The 14,693-nt window shown below is 45.8% G+C and overlaps 1 protein-coding gene across 6 annotated transcripts in view; it reads left to right on the forward strand.

Annotated features, from left to right (window-relative positions):
• The window catches only part of TLN2 (talin 2), a 1,094,076-nt gene that overhangs the window by 710,040 nt on the left and 369,343 nt on the right, over positions 1-14,693 (forward strand). For all 6 annotated transcript variants that reach the window (XM_069221982.1, XM_069221985.1, XM_069221980.1 and 3 more), the window contains 2 exons: positions 613-711; positions 2,940-3,107. In XM_069221982.1, the coding sequence (XP_069078083.1) occupies positions 613-711; positions 2,940-3,107 (267 nt within the window). The remainder of the gene's footprint in view (positions 1-612; positions 712-2,939; positions 3,108-14,693) is intronic.

Consider the following 14,693-nt stretch of genomic DNA (forward strand, 5'->3'; position numbering starts at 1 on the left):
CTTGCTGAAACAATGCTAAAATGATTATGTAAACAGCATTAGGTCAGTGTATCCTTCTATATCTTGTCCAGAGCCACAGGATCAGGGGCGTAACGTAGCCCCTGCAGCCCCTGCAACCTCTGTTTATCCCCAGGCCAGTGAATATCCATGAGATATGGGAGACCCAATGGGCTCTTGATCATATTCTGCAAAGAGAACACTGCTGTCCTGGATAATCAACAATGATTTAAAAGGACATATAGCACGAATGATATCTATTTTGCTGTGAGGATTGTAAGTGACTTCAGATTCGCCCCCAATGGAACAATGCAGTGCTTAGTGTGAAGACCTCTTTGAATTCCGAATTTGGTTCTGCTGCTCATACTTTGCACAGTTTGCTATTGAGAAATATTTCAGTTTCTTTCCCTCAGAGCTTTCCTTTGCCTAAAAAATTTAATTAGCAATCGTAAAGATTAATTAAGCAGCAAATATGAGTCAGACCTTGCTGAATAGATAATAAAATGAGCCATGTGTTTACTCCTCAATCTTTCTTTCAGATCCAAGCAAAGTTCGATATTATTGAAAGTGTTTGTTTCAGACTATTAATTTTATTTTGTGTCACTTTATTTTTAGCCCCGGCAAACTGTTCTGACTGCGGCTGGCAGCATAGGACAAGCGAGTGGGGAACTTCTGAGACAGATTGGGGAGAACGAGACAGACGAACGATTTCAGGTAATAATGAGATGTGAAAGCACAAGGCCAAAGAGTGATTCAAACACAAGTTTCCCAAGCATGAAAAACCCATATTTGTTGATTGACGTTTGGGGGACAGCATGTTTAAATATTTAATGTATCATACATGATAGGTTTCTGCCTTATGTCCATAACGCCCCAATCATATTGTTCACAGCAGCTACAAATAGTAAGATTCACTTGGCAGCAAAGAAGTACATGAACAAAGATATTAATTCTCTGTGAGATTGAAATGCGCATTCAGCTTTCACTGTTGCGGTCTGTTGTGATGTGTAGATTGCAGGTTCTAATCCTGGCAAGTTCTTTTCAGCCTTACGACCTTGCAGGGTACCAATGTAGATTGGGTAATTAATTGTATCTAACCATTTCTGTATGTTTCTATAGGTTTCAGGGAAGACTAGCAATATAGGGAGATGAGGGGTTTTATGATCAGGGAAGTGTAGCATTAAATAATAGCAAGTGGTTAAGGATTGTTAGGGTTCATTGGAGGGTAGCATTTAGGGTTAATTTGGGGTGCTAAGGGTTCAGGGATGGAAAGTGTTAAATGATAGTGAGGGGTTATTAAGGTGCAGTTAGATATTTTTATGAATGCATGTAATAAAACAGCTTTTTCTTAATAGCGAAGGACACAACAAAATTACTGAGACAATTTCACTCGACTTTAATGTTGTCAACATTTTAAAAGTCAACTTTGTCATACAGTTGGGCAAATAGCAGTCTCAAGGCTTGATGGATTAGTCAGATATTAATTATTTGTAGCACTTGCATTCCATATCTGGGAAATCACTAGCTAGGGCGTTGTGGCTGGAAAAGATGACATGGTGTGGTAATGTAGACCTTACAAGAGAGATAGTCAACCAATATCAGAGAATTAAGTTATGCTTGCATGTCAAAACAGGTTCTAAGGACTAATCTATAAGAGAGGTTCAAAATGGTCAGCTACTAATGAGGTTAAAAATGGTAAGGAGTTACAAGTCTATTTTGTACCACTTACCCTCAAGAATATCTTACCATGACTGTAAAGCCTAAGGTCTAAATCTTAAAGTAGCATGAAACAGATATTTTTTCATTACAAACTTCTAGGTTCTATAGGATGCTGGCTCAAACTAACATCTAATCATCTGTTCTGACACCTTTGCAGTTTAGACTTGGAAAATATTACTTATGTCCATGTGGCCTTAAGAGGCTGTATAAACATGTTTAGTGGTAGAAATATCATTGGATATTTATTGTATTTGTAGGGTGTGCTGAATTTAGCTAATATTACAATGTGATTATAGTTCATAAGGTATAGTTGAATAGTTCTTCTTTGCTTCCTTACCTGATAATGAAATCTGATGCTGTTAATGGGCTTCTGCCTTCTCCTATATATTATTATGTAAACATGGTGTAAAGGAATATATATATATATACATATATACATATATATAATAAATATATGGAAAATGGTGGATGATGGAATTTTAGTTATTTAAGGTAGCCCTAACCTAAAAAATGCATATAAGGTGTGCTGCATGTTGAATTTGATATTTAAATTTACCAAAAAGGAGACGGCGTAATAATCAGCTTATTCTTTAGTATAAAACAGTGAGAAGTTACTGAAGAATTGACCTTATGATTTAGGAGTTATGACTGTTTATATTGAAGCAGCAATTATGGAGATTGACCATTTCTAGCTGTACTGCAGTTTTTCAGTGAAAGGCCTTTTTTAAAAGAGAGATGAATGACAAATGTCACCTTCATCGAGCTGAACGACATAGTGAATTAGAAGATTGGGTACGGACCCACATGCTGAATAATGTGCTCCATCAACCTTAACATCTTTTTGCATTAGTGCAATTTTTAAGCTTTGTGAATATAACACTATTTATACTGATGCCCATTTAAAATAGCAATACATGTCAGAGGAAAGTAACCCTGTTGGTTACTGTTAACTAGTCGGATTAAAGCATATTTATTCCTGAATAAAATAACAAATGTGTCAAGTGTAATTGTGTTATTATTGCCATTCTGAACAGTAAAAAATAGATTCATATGTCCTAGCATATTGTTTGTTATTACTATGCATAACATATTAATATGTTTTGTTCATAATGTGTCTTTTGGAAGCGTTCAGCATGGTAAATGAGTGATTTCAGTTGATATTGTAATCTTCCTTTTCCCTGAGGAATGATGTGTGAAGTTATTTTTATCGCTCCTTGTTCCAGGATGTGCTGATGAATTTAGCCAAAGCTGTTGCTAACGCTGCTGCCATGCTAGTGCTGAAGGCTAAGAATGTAGCTCAGGTGGCAGAAGATACAGTACTGCAGAACAGGGTCATTGCTGCTGCCACACAGTGTGCATTGTCCACTTCCCAGCTTGTGGCATGTGCCAAGGTATGTGACAAATTAAATGAACTAATAGCACCAACCAAGTTACGCATTTGCACTGTTGTGGGGCTAGGAATCAAAATGAATTATTTGCTTAGTTCTGACATATGTCTATGTGATTTAATTTATCATAAATTAAACAGTCTGCTTCCTGCTGGGTAGCTCATAGCTCGGACAATTAACAATTACTTAAATAGGCTTCCATTTTTATTGTAGCAGCTTGTCATGTAATATTCAATATTGAAGTGCAGTTTTCCTAAAGCACACATACTTGCATTCCAGTTTTAATTCAAATATTTTTCATTTAAACCAGTTGGAGTTCAAGGGTAAGACTAAATAGTTTGTGCTGATTTGCCTAATGCAATGCTGTCCCTTTCTTGCAAAATACATGAACATGGGTTGAGTTATGAAAGGATTAGTACTCCGGCTCGGATGTGTTTTTTTTTTTTTTAAATCTTTTTATTCTCAGTACCCAAGAAGATACAAACACAGTTCATCAAATTAGACAGTCATAATATATCACAATGTGCAAAGAAGCATTCACCCTACTCTACAGTGCCACTATACAATCATTTCCTGTTAGCTAACCATTCACCCAATACTCCCCATATGTCTTGCCCCTTACGTCTCCCTCTCTTCTCTTTTCGATCATACAGTGACTGTTCCAACTGGTATATTTCAAGGAGGCGGTTTAGCCAACTTTGATATGTAGGGGGGTTGTTGATCCAGCCATGCAGAGGAAATACACAGTCGATATACTGACACAATTACAAAGATAAACTCAAAGACAGTTGGCTCAATTAACTCCGAAACCCCAAGTATCACAACCCCAGGTGTTAATTCAATTTCTAGTCTAGCAACATCTTTAATAAACTGCTCAACTTTCTCCCGCAAATTCGCCAACTTTGTACAGGTGGCAAACATATGGATTACATCCGCGCCATGTAGCTGACATCTTGGGCAGTGCACCGCCTCTACCCGACCCCACTTCACTAATTTCCCTGGCGTAAATATACAAGCCAAAAATTGTCCCAAGGGATTAATAAAAATCCATCTCTTCCACATTCAACTTTTCACACCACTTTTTACTATGCTTAGCCAAATCCTCAGGTAAATCGTCAGTCAATCTAGCATATATTGACCTTATTGTGATCTTATCACAGGAGATCATCATCTCTAGCAAAGGGTTCTTTGCAAAGCCTGCTGCCCCACCAGTTTTCTGACAGATAAAATCCCTTACTTGTAGGTATTTAAAAAAGCCCCTTTGGGCTAGACCAAATTTCCCATGAAGATTCTCAAATGTAGTGATTGTAGATCCCTCAATAAAATCACCTAATCTTTCTTATACCCTGTTGATTCCAGCTTGCCATGATATTATCTCTAAAAATCTCGGGGAGGAGAGTATTATTCATGATCAAAGTATAGTAATTATATCTACTGAGCCCGATTCTCTTCCGCCAAGGACCCCAGCATTTAAAAGCAGCATTTAGAACTTTAAACCGAACCTTCTTGAAGTAGCTGGGCTCCAAGAATGTAAGCAAAGCTCCATTTGTGTCAGGGCATATTAATACCTCATAAATATTAGGGACGTACTCCCCATCACTTACCAGGCGTCTGTTTTTAAACAAAGGTTGCGTATACTGCATTGCAGCTGTCATCTGGTACAGTTTAAAGTTAGGAAGAGACCACCCGCCCTTTTCCCTTGGTAGTGTCATGTATTTGCTAGCTCTACGAATCTTGCCATATGACCAAACGAACTGCATTATGAGTTGATCCAGTATACTAAACCAAGATTTCTCGAATTCTAATGGAATAGCCCGGAATAGATATAACACCTTAGGGAGAAGCTATCATCTTTATCATATTGCACCGCCCCACAATTGTCATATGTAGATTATTCCATCTACCAAGATTATATCTAGCATTATTCACAATAGGCTGAAGGTTAATCCGGATGATCTGCTCTACCTGAGGTCGAATATCAATCCCTAAATAAACTGCGTGGTCTACCCTTCATGCGTCCGACGAGCTGCAATATTCATTTAAAACTATCTGAGTCTTATCTTTATTAAGAAGATAGCCAGAGACTTCCCCAAAGCTTTCTGCAGCCCTCTCGATTTCCTTGAGGGCCAAATCCGGGTTGGCGGTAATAACTGCAACATGGTCTGCGTAAGCCAAAAATGTTGTGCCCCATCCATAGAGGACAACTGGCTGAACACTAACATTTACTTCCAGGAAGCGCAGAAAGGGATCTAAATACAATGAGAAAAATAGGGGTGAACACGGACATCCTTTCCGTGTACCCCGCTCAATCCTGAACTCATTTGAATAGTCTCCGCCTATCTGTATTCTAGCACTTGGATGTTTATACAGGGCTTTGACAGCTGTGATAAATCTTCCCCCTAAACCATATACCCGCAAGGTTTCCCACAAATATTCCCAATTGACTCTGTCGAATGCTTTCTCAGCATCCAGCAGAATCATAGCCATGGGCTCTTCTGCTATATGTGTAGCATCAAACAACGCTATCACCCTTCTAATATGATCAGTTGTGTCCTTACCTGGGACAAACCCATGCTGATTATGGCTAACCAACTTACCAATACAAACAGACAGCCGAGTCGCAAATATTTTAGAATAAACTTTCGCATCACTATTTATAAGGGTGATTGGACGGTACGAACTTAAACTAAGCGGATCCTTGCCTTTCTTTAAAAACACTACTATATTAGCAGAGCCCCAAGACGGTGGGGGATTACCCCCTTGCTGTACTTGAATCACCACTTTCAACAACACTGGTAAAAGCATATTCTTAAAATGTTTGTATAACTCTAAAGGAATGCCATCCGGCCCTACAGCCTTCCCATTCGGAAGCTCTTCAAGCACTTCCGCCAACTCTTCCATTGTAACCTAATGTTGTTTGATCCTCTATGGTAATCCGACCACCCAAAGTCTCACTCAGCCAGCTACTGTCAGTATGCTCCTGACCAATATTAGCAGCACTATATAATTCTGCCTAATACTCCCGGAAGGCTTCCCTGATTGTATCGGGTCCGGTAACTATCAACCCTGCCTTGTTCTGTACTTTCAAGACTGAGCCTAAAGAAGCCCTTTGACGGGTCCGCATTGCTAAAATATGCGCTGCTTTCTCACTAAATTCATAGCATTCTATTCGCCTTGTTAGATATTTTTCAGCTGCCCTTTCTGTTTAATATTTATCTATTAACATTTTAGTTATCGCCACCTGGTATTAAGTGTGCTTGACCCCTACATCATTCTTGATCACCCCGATAAGTTGGTCTTCTGCTGCCTGTAATTTTCCCATGAGTACCTGAAGCTGGGCTGCTGCTTGTTTTTGTCGCCTTACGCTGAACCCAATAGTTTCTCCCCTTATCACAGCCTTCAATGTGTCCCACACTATCTCTGTTGGGGCGGTTCCCATATTAAAATCCAGAAATTCCTTCAACCGCATGCTCATATACTTTATATACAGGGGATCATTCAGCAGAGCTCTCTCGAATGTCCAGCCCTTCCTAAATCTCTGCCAGTCTTTTATCTTAACCTCCAGCACGAATGGATTATGATCTGCCATAAAACAGGGGTACAACTTAATCTCCAATTCATCTAAAAATATGGATGAAACAAGAAAATAATCTAGTTGTGCAAACTTCCGATGAGGAGCAGAGAAATATGTGTATCCCGGGTTTGACCTTTTCAGAATTGGCCATACGTCTATCAATCCGGTTTCCCTTTGCATATTCTTGAAGGCCTGAAAGACTCTAGGCTTACGCCCCGGGTATCTTTCCTTCCTAATATCTCTTAGGTTCTGCGTTCCATCCCATGACCCATTAAAATTCAAATCACCACATACGATGTACGGGGCGGGCCATACTGCTAATTCTGCAGATATGAAATCAAATAAGGACGGATCATCATCCACTGAGCCATATAACGAGCATAGCGTGAATCTAACATTACCCAATAAACACTCAATAAGCACCCATCTCCCAATCGGATCCACTTTCCTCCGAGTGACAACACACTTGGTATTAGTTGTCAGGATAGCAACCCCCTTTGTTTTAGACATTTGCTCAGTATACCCTAACAGACGCAAACCCAAAGTCTCCAACAGATTTCTATCTGTCTTTTCTATATGCGTATCTGATAGAGACTTCTAGTTGCAGATTCCTTACCTTAGAATTTTACCGCAGGCGTCAGACTGGATCTGGAGATTTTTTCTTCGAGAAATACCCTCGAGCGTCAGTAGGTGGCGTCTGTCGACTCCGCAGGTGTAGTGGTCGCCGTGATGACGTCGGGAGTAGTACATAGACGCTGCCCTCGCGCAGTGACGTCAGTTCTTTTCTTTCCACGCCACACTCTGATCTGAGAGAGACCTACCCTCGGCTATTTTTTGGCCGAATTCGACAGTTTTGTCGACTTTTTTGGTGCGAACTTGGTGCGTCGAGGATGTCCCCAAAGACTGGGTTCAAGCCCTGCGAGGACTGTCACCGCATGATGTCAGTGACGGACCCTCATTGTGTCTGTCTGTGGTGCCTCGAGTGCGACCACAACCCGAAGTCGTGCTCCTAGTGCTGGGCAATGCATCCGAAGGCTTTGAGGGAGCGGTCCCTAAAGCTGATGGCGGCCCGGCACTTGACTCCGCGTAAGTCCCAATCTCGCTCGAGAGGAAGGTCTCGAGATCGGTCGCGGAGCCACCACCACTCGTCATCATCGAAATCGTCGGGACACGGTAAGAAAAAGAAGAAGTCAAAGAAGTCCCATCGCTCTCCGACTTCACCCCGTCGCTCGGCAGACGCGGGATGAGCATCAACAAAGTAGGCCTCTGTCCTCGGAATCTACGTCTGGGTCTGCTCCACGCTTTCCCGAGTATCCCGGAGCCGGAGCGACCCCTGCCCAACTCAGAGTTTTACGAGGCCATGGGCCTCATCTTTGGGCGTGCCGACCCCGATACGGCACCGTCAGGCCCAAGGGGCTTGGCCTTCGGGTTCCGCGCCAGCGGCTTCGGCAACCGAGGTCGCCTCCGGATCCGTGCGCGGATCCACCCCGACGCCGGTCGCAGTCGAGACCTTCCCCGCGCGCGGGTCCTTCAGCGACACTCTTGACTTCGGTAGTGCCCACTATCGATGTCGACCCCATTCTCATCCCCGACAACTCGGAGTCGGAGCGCCGTCGGCCGACGCCATCGGCTTCGGTGGGCCCTATTCGCCCGATGTCGGATTCTGACCCATTTTCCTATGGGTACGAATATGGGGAGGAATTGGAGGGGTCCCTGGACCCTTATGAATACCAGGAAGACCCTACTATGGACTGGGCACAGGACTTGGGCGAAACCAGTGGTCTTGATAGTTCTCCTGACTCTGGCATGCTGTCTCCTCCTACCTTGGCTACGGCGGAGGGAGCTACCTATGGTATGGTGGTTAGTAGGGCGGCTGAGGTCCTTGGCCTTGAACTACCTTCTGTCGAAGTCAGGTCTAACCTCCTGACGGAGGTGCTTCAGCCTGGGGCTTCTACTTCTGAACCCCTTCTTCCATTTAATGAAGCCCTCACTGACGTCCCTTTGGGTACGTGGTCCAAACCCAACACAGGGGCTCCTGTGAACAGGACGATCACACGCCGCCATCGGCTTGCGCCGGACGACCCGAAGTTCCTGTCCTAATATCCTACACCTGAGAGTCTTGTTATCCAGGCGTACTCTTCTTCTGGCGCGTTCCCTTCCGCACCCCCAGATAGGGAATCCAAAAGGCTGGAACAGTTTGGCAAGAAGTTGTTTTCTTCCTCCAGCCTCGCGCTGCGGTCCGTGAACACCGCATGCCTTTTGGGCCATTATTCCCACTCCCTGTGGGATACGGTTGTGCAAGTCCTGCCGCAGATACCGGAGGAGGCCCGTGCTATTGTCTCCCAAGCAGTCAAAGACGGGAGAGACGCGGCAAAGTTCACCATCCGTTGTGGGCTGGATACGACCAACTCGCTGGGCAGATCGGTTGGCACGACAGTGGCCTTGAGGCGCCACGCCTGGTTACGTACTTCTGGTTTTTCGGGGGAGGTCCAACAGTCACTCATGGACATGCCCTTTAATGGCACCCGTCTCTTTGGAGACAAAGCGGACTCGGCCTTGGAAAGGTTTAAGTAGTCCAGGGCTATGGCTCGGTCCTTTGGCCTTTCTGCCGCCACACGCCCCCCAGAGTCCGCTTTTCGTCCCTTTCGTGGCCACGGAAGGGGCGCCCTGTTGCATCCTCAACCCAGCCACTGGGCCATGCACGCTTGACAGCCTATGCGTGGCCGGGGGCGCGGAATCCCACGTGGTCGTGGGACAGGGAACCAGAGGTCTGTCCAGTCCACCTCTGCCCCCGCAGCAGCCTCCAAACCTTCCTAGTCCGTCCCCTCACTCCCACCCAGTAGGAGGCGGAATCCACCATCATCTGCCCCACTGGGAACATATCACCACGGACGGGTGGGTTTTGCAAATAATTTGGAAGGGCTACTCTCTTTCGAATCCGCACCACCACACATGCCATCATCCTTCCATCCCCTTTCGGAGGATCATTTGGAGCTTCTCCCCCAGGAAGTCACGGCTCTCTTGGCCAAGGGAGCTATAGAAACGGTCCCTGTGCCAGAAGTAGGTCGTGGTTGTTATTCCCGCTACTTTCTGATACCAAAGAAGGACAAAGGCTTGCGCCCTATCCTAGATCTTCGGGACCTGAACTACTTCCTCAAGAAGGAGAAGTTCAAAATGCTCACCCTGGCTCAGGTTCTGTCTGCCTTAGACCCAGAAGACTGGATGGTAGCGTTAGACTTGCAGGTCGCTTATTTCCGCAACCCCATCCTGCCTGCCCACAGACGTTACCTACGATTCGTGGTAGGTCACGAGCACTTTCAGTTTACCGTGCTCCCTTTCGGCCTTACCAGTGCCCCTCGGGTGTTCACGAAAGTGATGGCGGTGGTTGCAGCTCATCTGCGCAGGTTAGGTGTCTCAGTCTTCCCCTAACTAGACGACTGGCTTTTGAAGGCGCCTTTGCCCCAGACAGTGGTCTCACACCTCCAGACTACGGCGAACCTCCTGCACCAGCTGGGGTTCACTATCAACATGCCGAAGTCACACCTGACTCCCTCTCAGACGCTCCCTTTCATCGGGGCAGTTCTGGACACAGTGCGGTTTCGGGCTTATCCTCCCCAAAAGCGAGTCCAAGACATTCAGGCTATGATTCCGATCTTTCAGCCTTGGTCTTGGGTTTCGGTGAGACAGACTCTGAGGATACTGGGACTCTTGGCCTCCTGCATCCTGCAAGTAACACATGCCAGGTGGCAAATGTGGGCTCTGCAGTGGGACTTAAAGTTCCAGTGGGCGCAGCATCAGGGCAATCTCTCCGACATGGTCCAGATCTCGGAGGGGACTGCGAAAGACCTGCAGTACTAGCTTTTGAATCCCAATTGGGTCAATAGCAGATCCCTCTCCCTTCCCCAACCAGATCTCTTAATAGTGGCAGATGCGTCGCTTCTGGGTTGGGGCGGCCACATGGGAGAGGCGGAGATCAGAGGCCTCTGATCTCCGGCGGAGTCGGGACTCCACATAAACATGCTGGAGCTCCAAGCGATCAGACTTGCGTTGAAAGCATTCCTTCCCTCTCTCAAAGGGAAAGTGGTGCAGGAGTTCATGGACAACACTACCGCCATGTGGTACTCTAACAAACAAGGCGGGGTAGGGTCCTGGACCCTATGTCAGGAGGCACTACGCCTCTGGACATGGCTGTAACATCAGGGCATTACCTTGATGGTTCAACATCTGGCGGGCTCTCTCAACGCCAGAGCAGACAAACTCAGCCGCCGACGCACTGTCGATAATGAATGGCGTCTCCATCCGGAGGTGGCGCAAGTCTCTTTCTCAAGTGGGGAGAGCCTTGGTTAGATCTGTTCGTCTCCGCAGAGAACGCGCAATGTAAGCTATTTTGCGCGTTGGAGTTTCCAAGGTGGCACTCACTCGGAGACGGCTCCTTTACGTCTTCCCGCCTATCCCTCTTCTGCCCAGAGTTCTCAAGAAGGGCACCCTTAAGGGGTATCTGTCTGCCATTTCTGCCTTTATTAGGCTTCCTCATCAGCCCTCACTCTTTAAATCTCCTCTTGTGAGTAGGTTCTTAAAAGGGCTGACCCACTTATTTCTTAATCTTGTGCTTACTTTCTTGATGTGTACTCCCTTTGAGCCTATGCATAATTGTCCCTTACGGCTCCTCACATTCAAAACTGTCTTTCTTATCGCCATCACCTCTGCTCGCAGGGTGAGTGAGCTTCAGGCCCTTTCTTCAAAGCCTCCGTACTTGTCCGTGCACCCCGACAAAGTGGTGTTACGCACTAGAGCTTCCTTCCTTCCTAAGGTGATTGCACCGTTTCATGTAGGCCAGTCCATCACTTTGCCTACCTTCTACGCACCCCCACATCCTTCCCATGAGGAGGAGAGACTCCACCGTCTGGACCCAAAAAGAGCGTTGGCGTTCTATCTCAATCGTACTAAAGACTTCCGGGTGGACGATCAACTCTTTGTTGGCGAAGAAAGGGAAGGTGGTGCAGAAACGTACCATCTCTCGATGGGTGCTTCTTTGCATCAAAATGTGCTATGCTTTGGCGAAAAAGCAACCTCCTTACCGCCCACCCATCCTCCCAGCTTGCGAACTGATTTCTAGGGACAGGGATTCCCCCTTTCAGGTCCTTAGCTCTGCGCACCAATATCAGTGTTCTTAGCGGCTCTGCGCTCTGGTGTGGAAAGTCGTTAAAAGAAACGGACGTCACAGCGCGAGGGCGGCATCTATGTACTACTCCGACGTCATCACGGCAACTACGACGCCTGCGGAGTCGACCGACGTCACCTACCGACGCGCAAGGGTATTGCTCGAAGAAATAAATCTCTGGATCCAGTCTGACGCCTGGGGGAAAATTCTAAGGTAAGGAGCAACTAGAATATCTCTCTACCAGATATTTCGTTACCAAAGGTAAGTAACTTGTACTTCTTGCAAACAATAAATGTCAGCTTTTAACATCCTCAGGTCCCCTGTCGTTTTCCTCCTCTTGCGGGGATTATTTAATCCACATATATTTACAGATGCTATCCGGAGTACCGACATATAGATAACTCCAATTGATTTGGCATGTCTAAATCACCATTATCAATAATCAGTTTGCAACTTACACAATGATACTTTGTTCTCCATCTCCGCCCCTTTGTTTCCATTTTTATAGCAAATGCTCCTACCAACAAGGCAGTTTGTACCTGCTGATCATATCTTCGATTGCATTTCCTTGGTTACAAAGTTTTTCTTTTACTCCCCCCGATGGCACCTTGCCCCCTCCCCATCCCCCCACCCCTGCCCTTCCCAGCCTCACCCCTCCCCTCCTCCCCATCCACTCCACATCCCACCTCTTAACCCCCTTCCTTCCCACTCCCACCACACTCCTCGTTGAGCACTCCCTCCCCCACCCCTATTCCCCCCCCCCCTTTGAAGCAATCAGACCAGTATTGGCCTGAATGTTGGTGTCACCCAGGTGCAGACCGCAGACCCACCCCAGACTGCCCGACTTTTCTCCTTCAAAAACCCCCCAACTTTTATTAATCAGCATTCCCTCCAGACGTCAAAGACCTTGCTTCTTATTCATTATGCCGCTTTGAGCGCCAGTAAATATTCTTTTGCCTGAACCTCTGAATTAACAGTCTAACTTTACCATTGACCACTGTCTTTAAGCGAGCGGGTGCAAGTACGCCTCTCCACCTTTGTCCTGAAAAGGTTTGATCAGCTGTCGTAGCCTCCATCTTCGCTCTACAGTGACATGGCAGTAGTCAGGTTGAGTAAAGAAAGTGATCCCCTCCACACAGCGTGGGGCATCTGGGCAGGCTTTTTAAAAAATGGCCTGTCTCAACAGATAGTTACCAAAATAAACAAAATATAGCTCTAGGATGTTTAGATTCCCCTTTGCGACCACCCTCTCGTCGTACTGCTGGAAATCTGTGCCCTTTGGACCTCAGTCTCCAAGTCCCAGTTGGTAAGCTATGGGAAAGCATCTCGCAGCATTTTAAGCATGTATGCCCTGATGTCATTGCCCTCCGCCCCTTCTCCAATGCCTAAAAACCGTAGATTATTCCTCCTCTGCCTATTCTCCTGATCTTCCAGTTTCCACATAATATCAATCAATTGTCCACCATGTGCTGCGCTTTGTTCTCTCAGAGCCTCAATGTCTGCCTCCACCGCCATTGTTCTCTCCTCCATTGTACGTAGTTTCTCTTCAATTTCTATACATGACTTCACCACCTTGCGAACAGTTCCTTGCAGGTGTTTTGTAGCCATCCTCGTCCAACAGCTCTCCACCCTTGTCTAGGTTTGCAGCTCCTTGATCGAGTCATATATAGACTGTAGCATTTCTGAATCTGTATTCCTGGTACCAATACTGAGGTCCGGGCTGCAAACCCGAACATCAGCCCCCTTGTCAGCTTTGGCCTGAGCCTCAGAGATATGCACCTCCGCTGTACTGGTCAGATTGGTTCCTGAATAGTCCCATTTAAGTGTCTTTCTGCTCTGTGCATGGAAGCCCGCAAATTTAAACCCTTATGTTCTCGTCGTTGCTGTCGCACAGTGGACTCCGCAGTTGATGATATGCTTCCTGATTCAGAGGATATACTAGCTCCTGTTCCACTCGAGTTTTGGTCACTGTTGGTGGTGTCTGAATCCTCAGTCAAAGAATAGAATTTATCGCCTCTATCTTTTGACCAGTCAGGTGCTTTCTTCCTTGTCCCAACCTCTTCAACTCCTGCCTCATTAATTTGGGCCATATGACTTGGGTCCCCCACATCACCCGCCAGCAAGCTGGCGGCTTCCCCTTGGCTGACTTGAAAAGTGTCATAAGATTCTTGCTCAACAAAGCCTGGTTGCATATTTTTAACAAGGGGCGTATAGATTTCCTTATTGTTTAACAGTTCTGGATGATCCTTGCCGCCCTCGAAGTTTAACAATTCGACTTCAGGAACTACAGGGCCTTGCATCATAATTAGGGGAGAGTGATTTTCATTGAATATTTCTCTTGCACTTTCAGAATACACCTTCTCCCCGCTGGCCACCACGTGATTTTCTTTTACTCTTATTGGGTGTCTGCTAGGAGGGGCACAATATGCTCAGGGTTATTTTCTTGTGGGCCCCCCTTCAAATAGCACGTAATCGTGGGTTGTGTCTTATCTTCCACTGGGGAAGGTGATGGGGAAATACTGCTCTTGACATCCTTAATTGCCCCTGCTGAGAATTTCCCACTCAATTTCCCTGTTGTTGAAGCAGGACGTCTACTTCCGGGGATAAATTCCCCGTTAGGTTTCTTAATCCGCATAGCTCGGGCTCCCTCCCCTTTCTCACCAAGGTTTCGACTATTTTTTGGTGCCATAATTATTCTAAAATTGCAGGGAAATATGTTGCAAAATTCGCCAAATCTCGTTAACCAAAATTCCGTACTCCACACAGTCAATCTAAAAGTACTTGTAAGATGAGAGTTCACTATCTTCAAAAAAGCCTGGCCATACATATCCAGTTAATCTTGTCCTGGATCAAG

This window comes from Pleurodeles waltl, chromosome 3_1, assembly GCF_031143425.1.
Source record: "Pleurodeles waltl isolate 20211129_DDA chromosome 3_1, aPleWal1.hap1.20221129, whole genome shotgun sequence".
Classification (NCBI taxonomy): Eukaryota; Metazoa; Chordata; class Amphibia; order Caudata; family Salamandridae; genus Pleurodeles; species Pleurodeles waltl.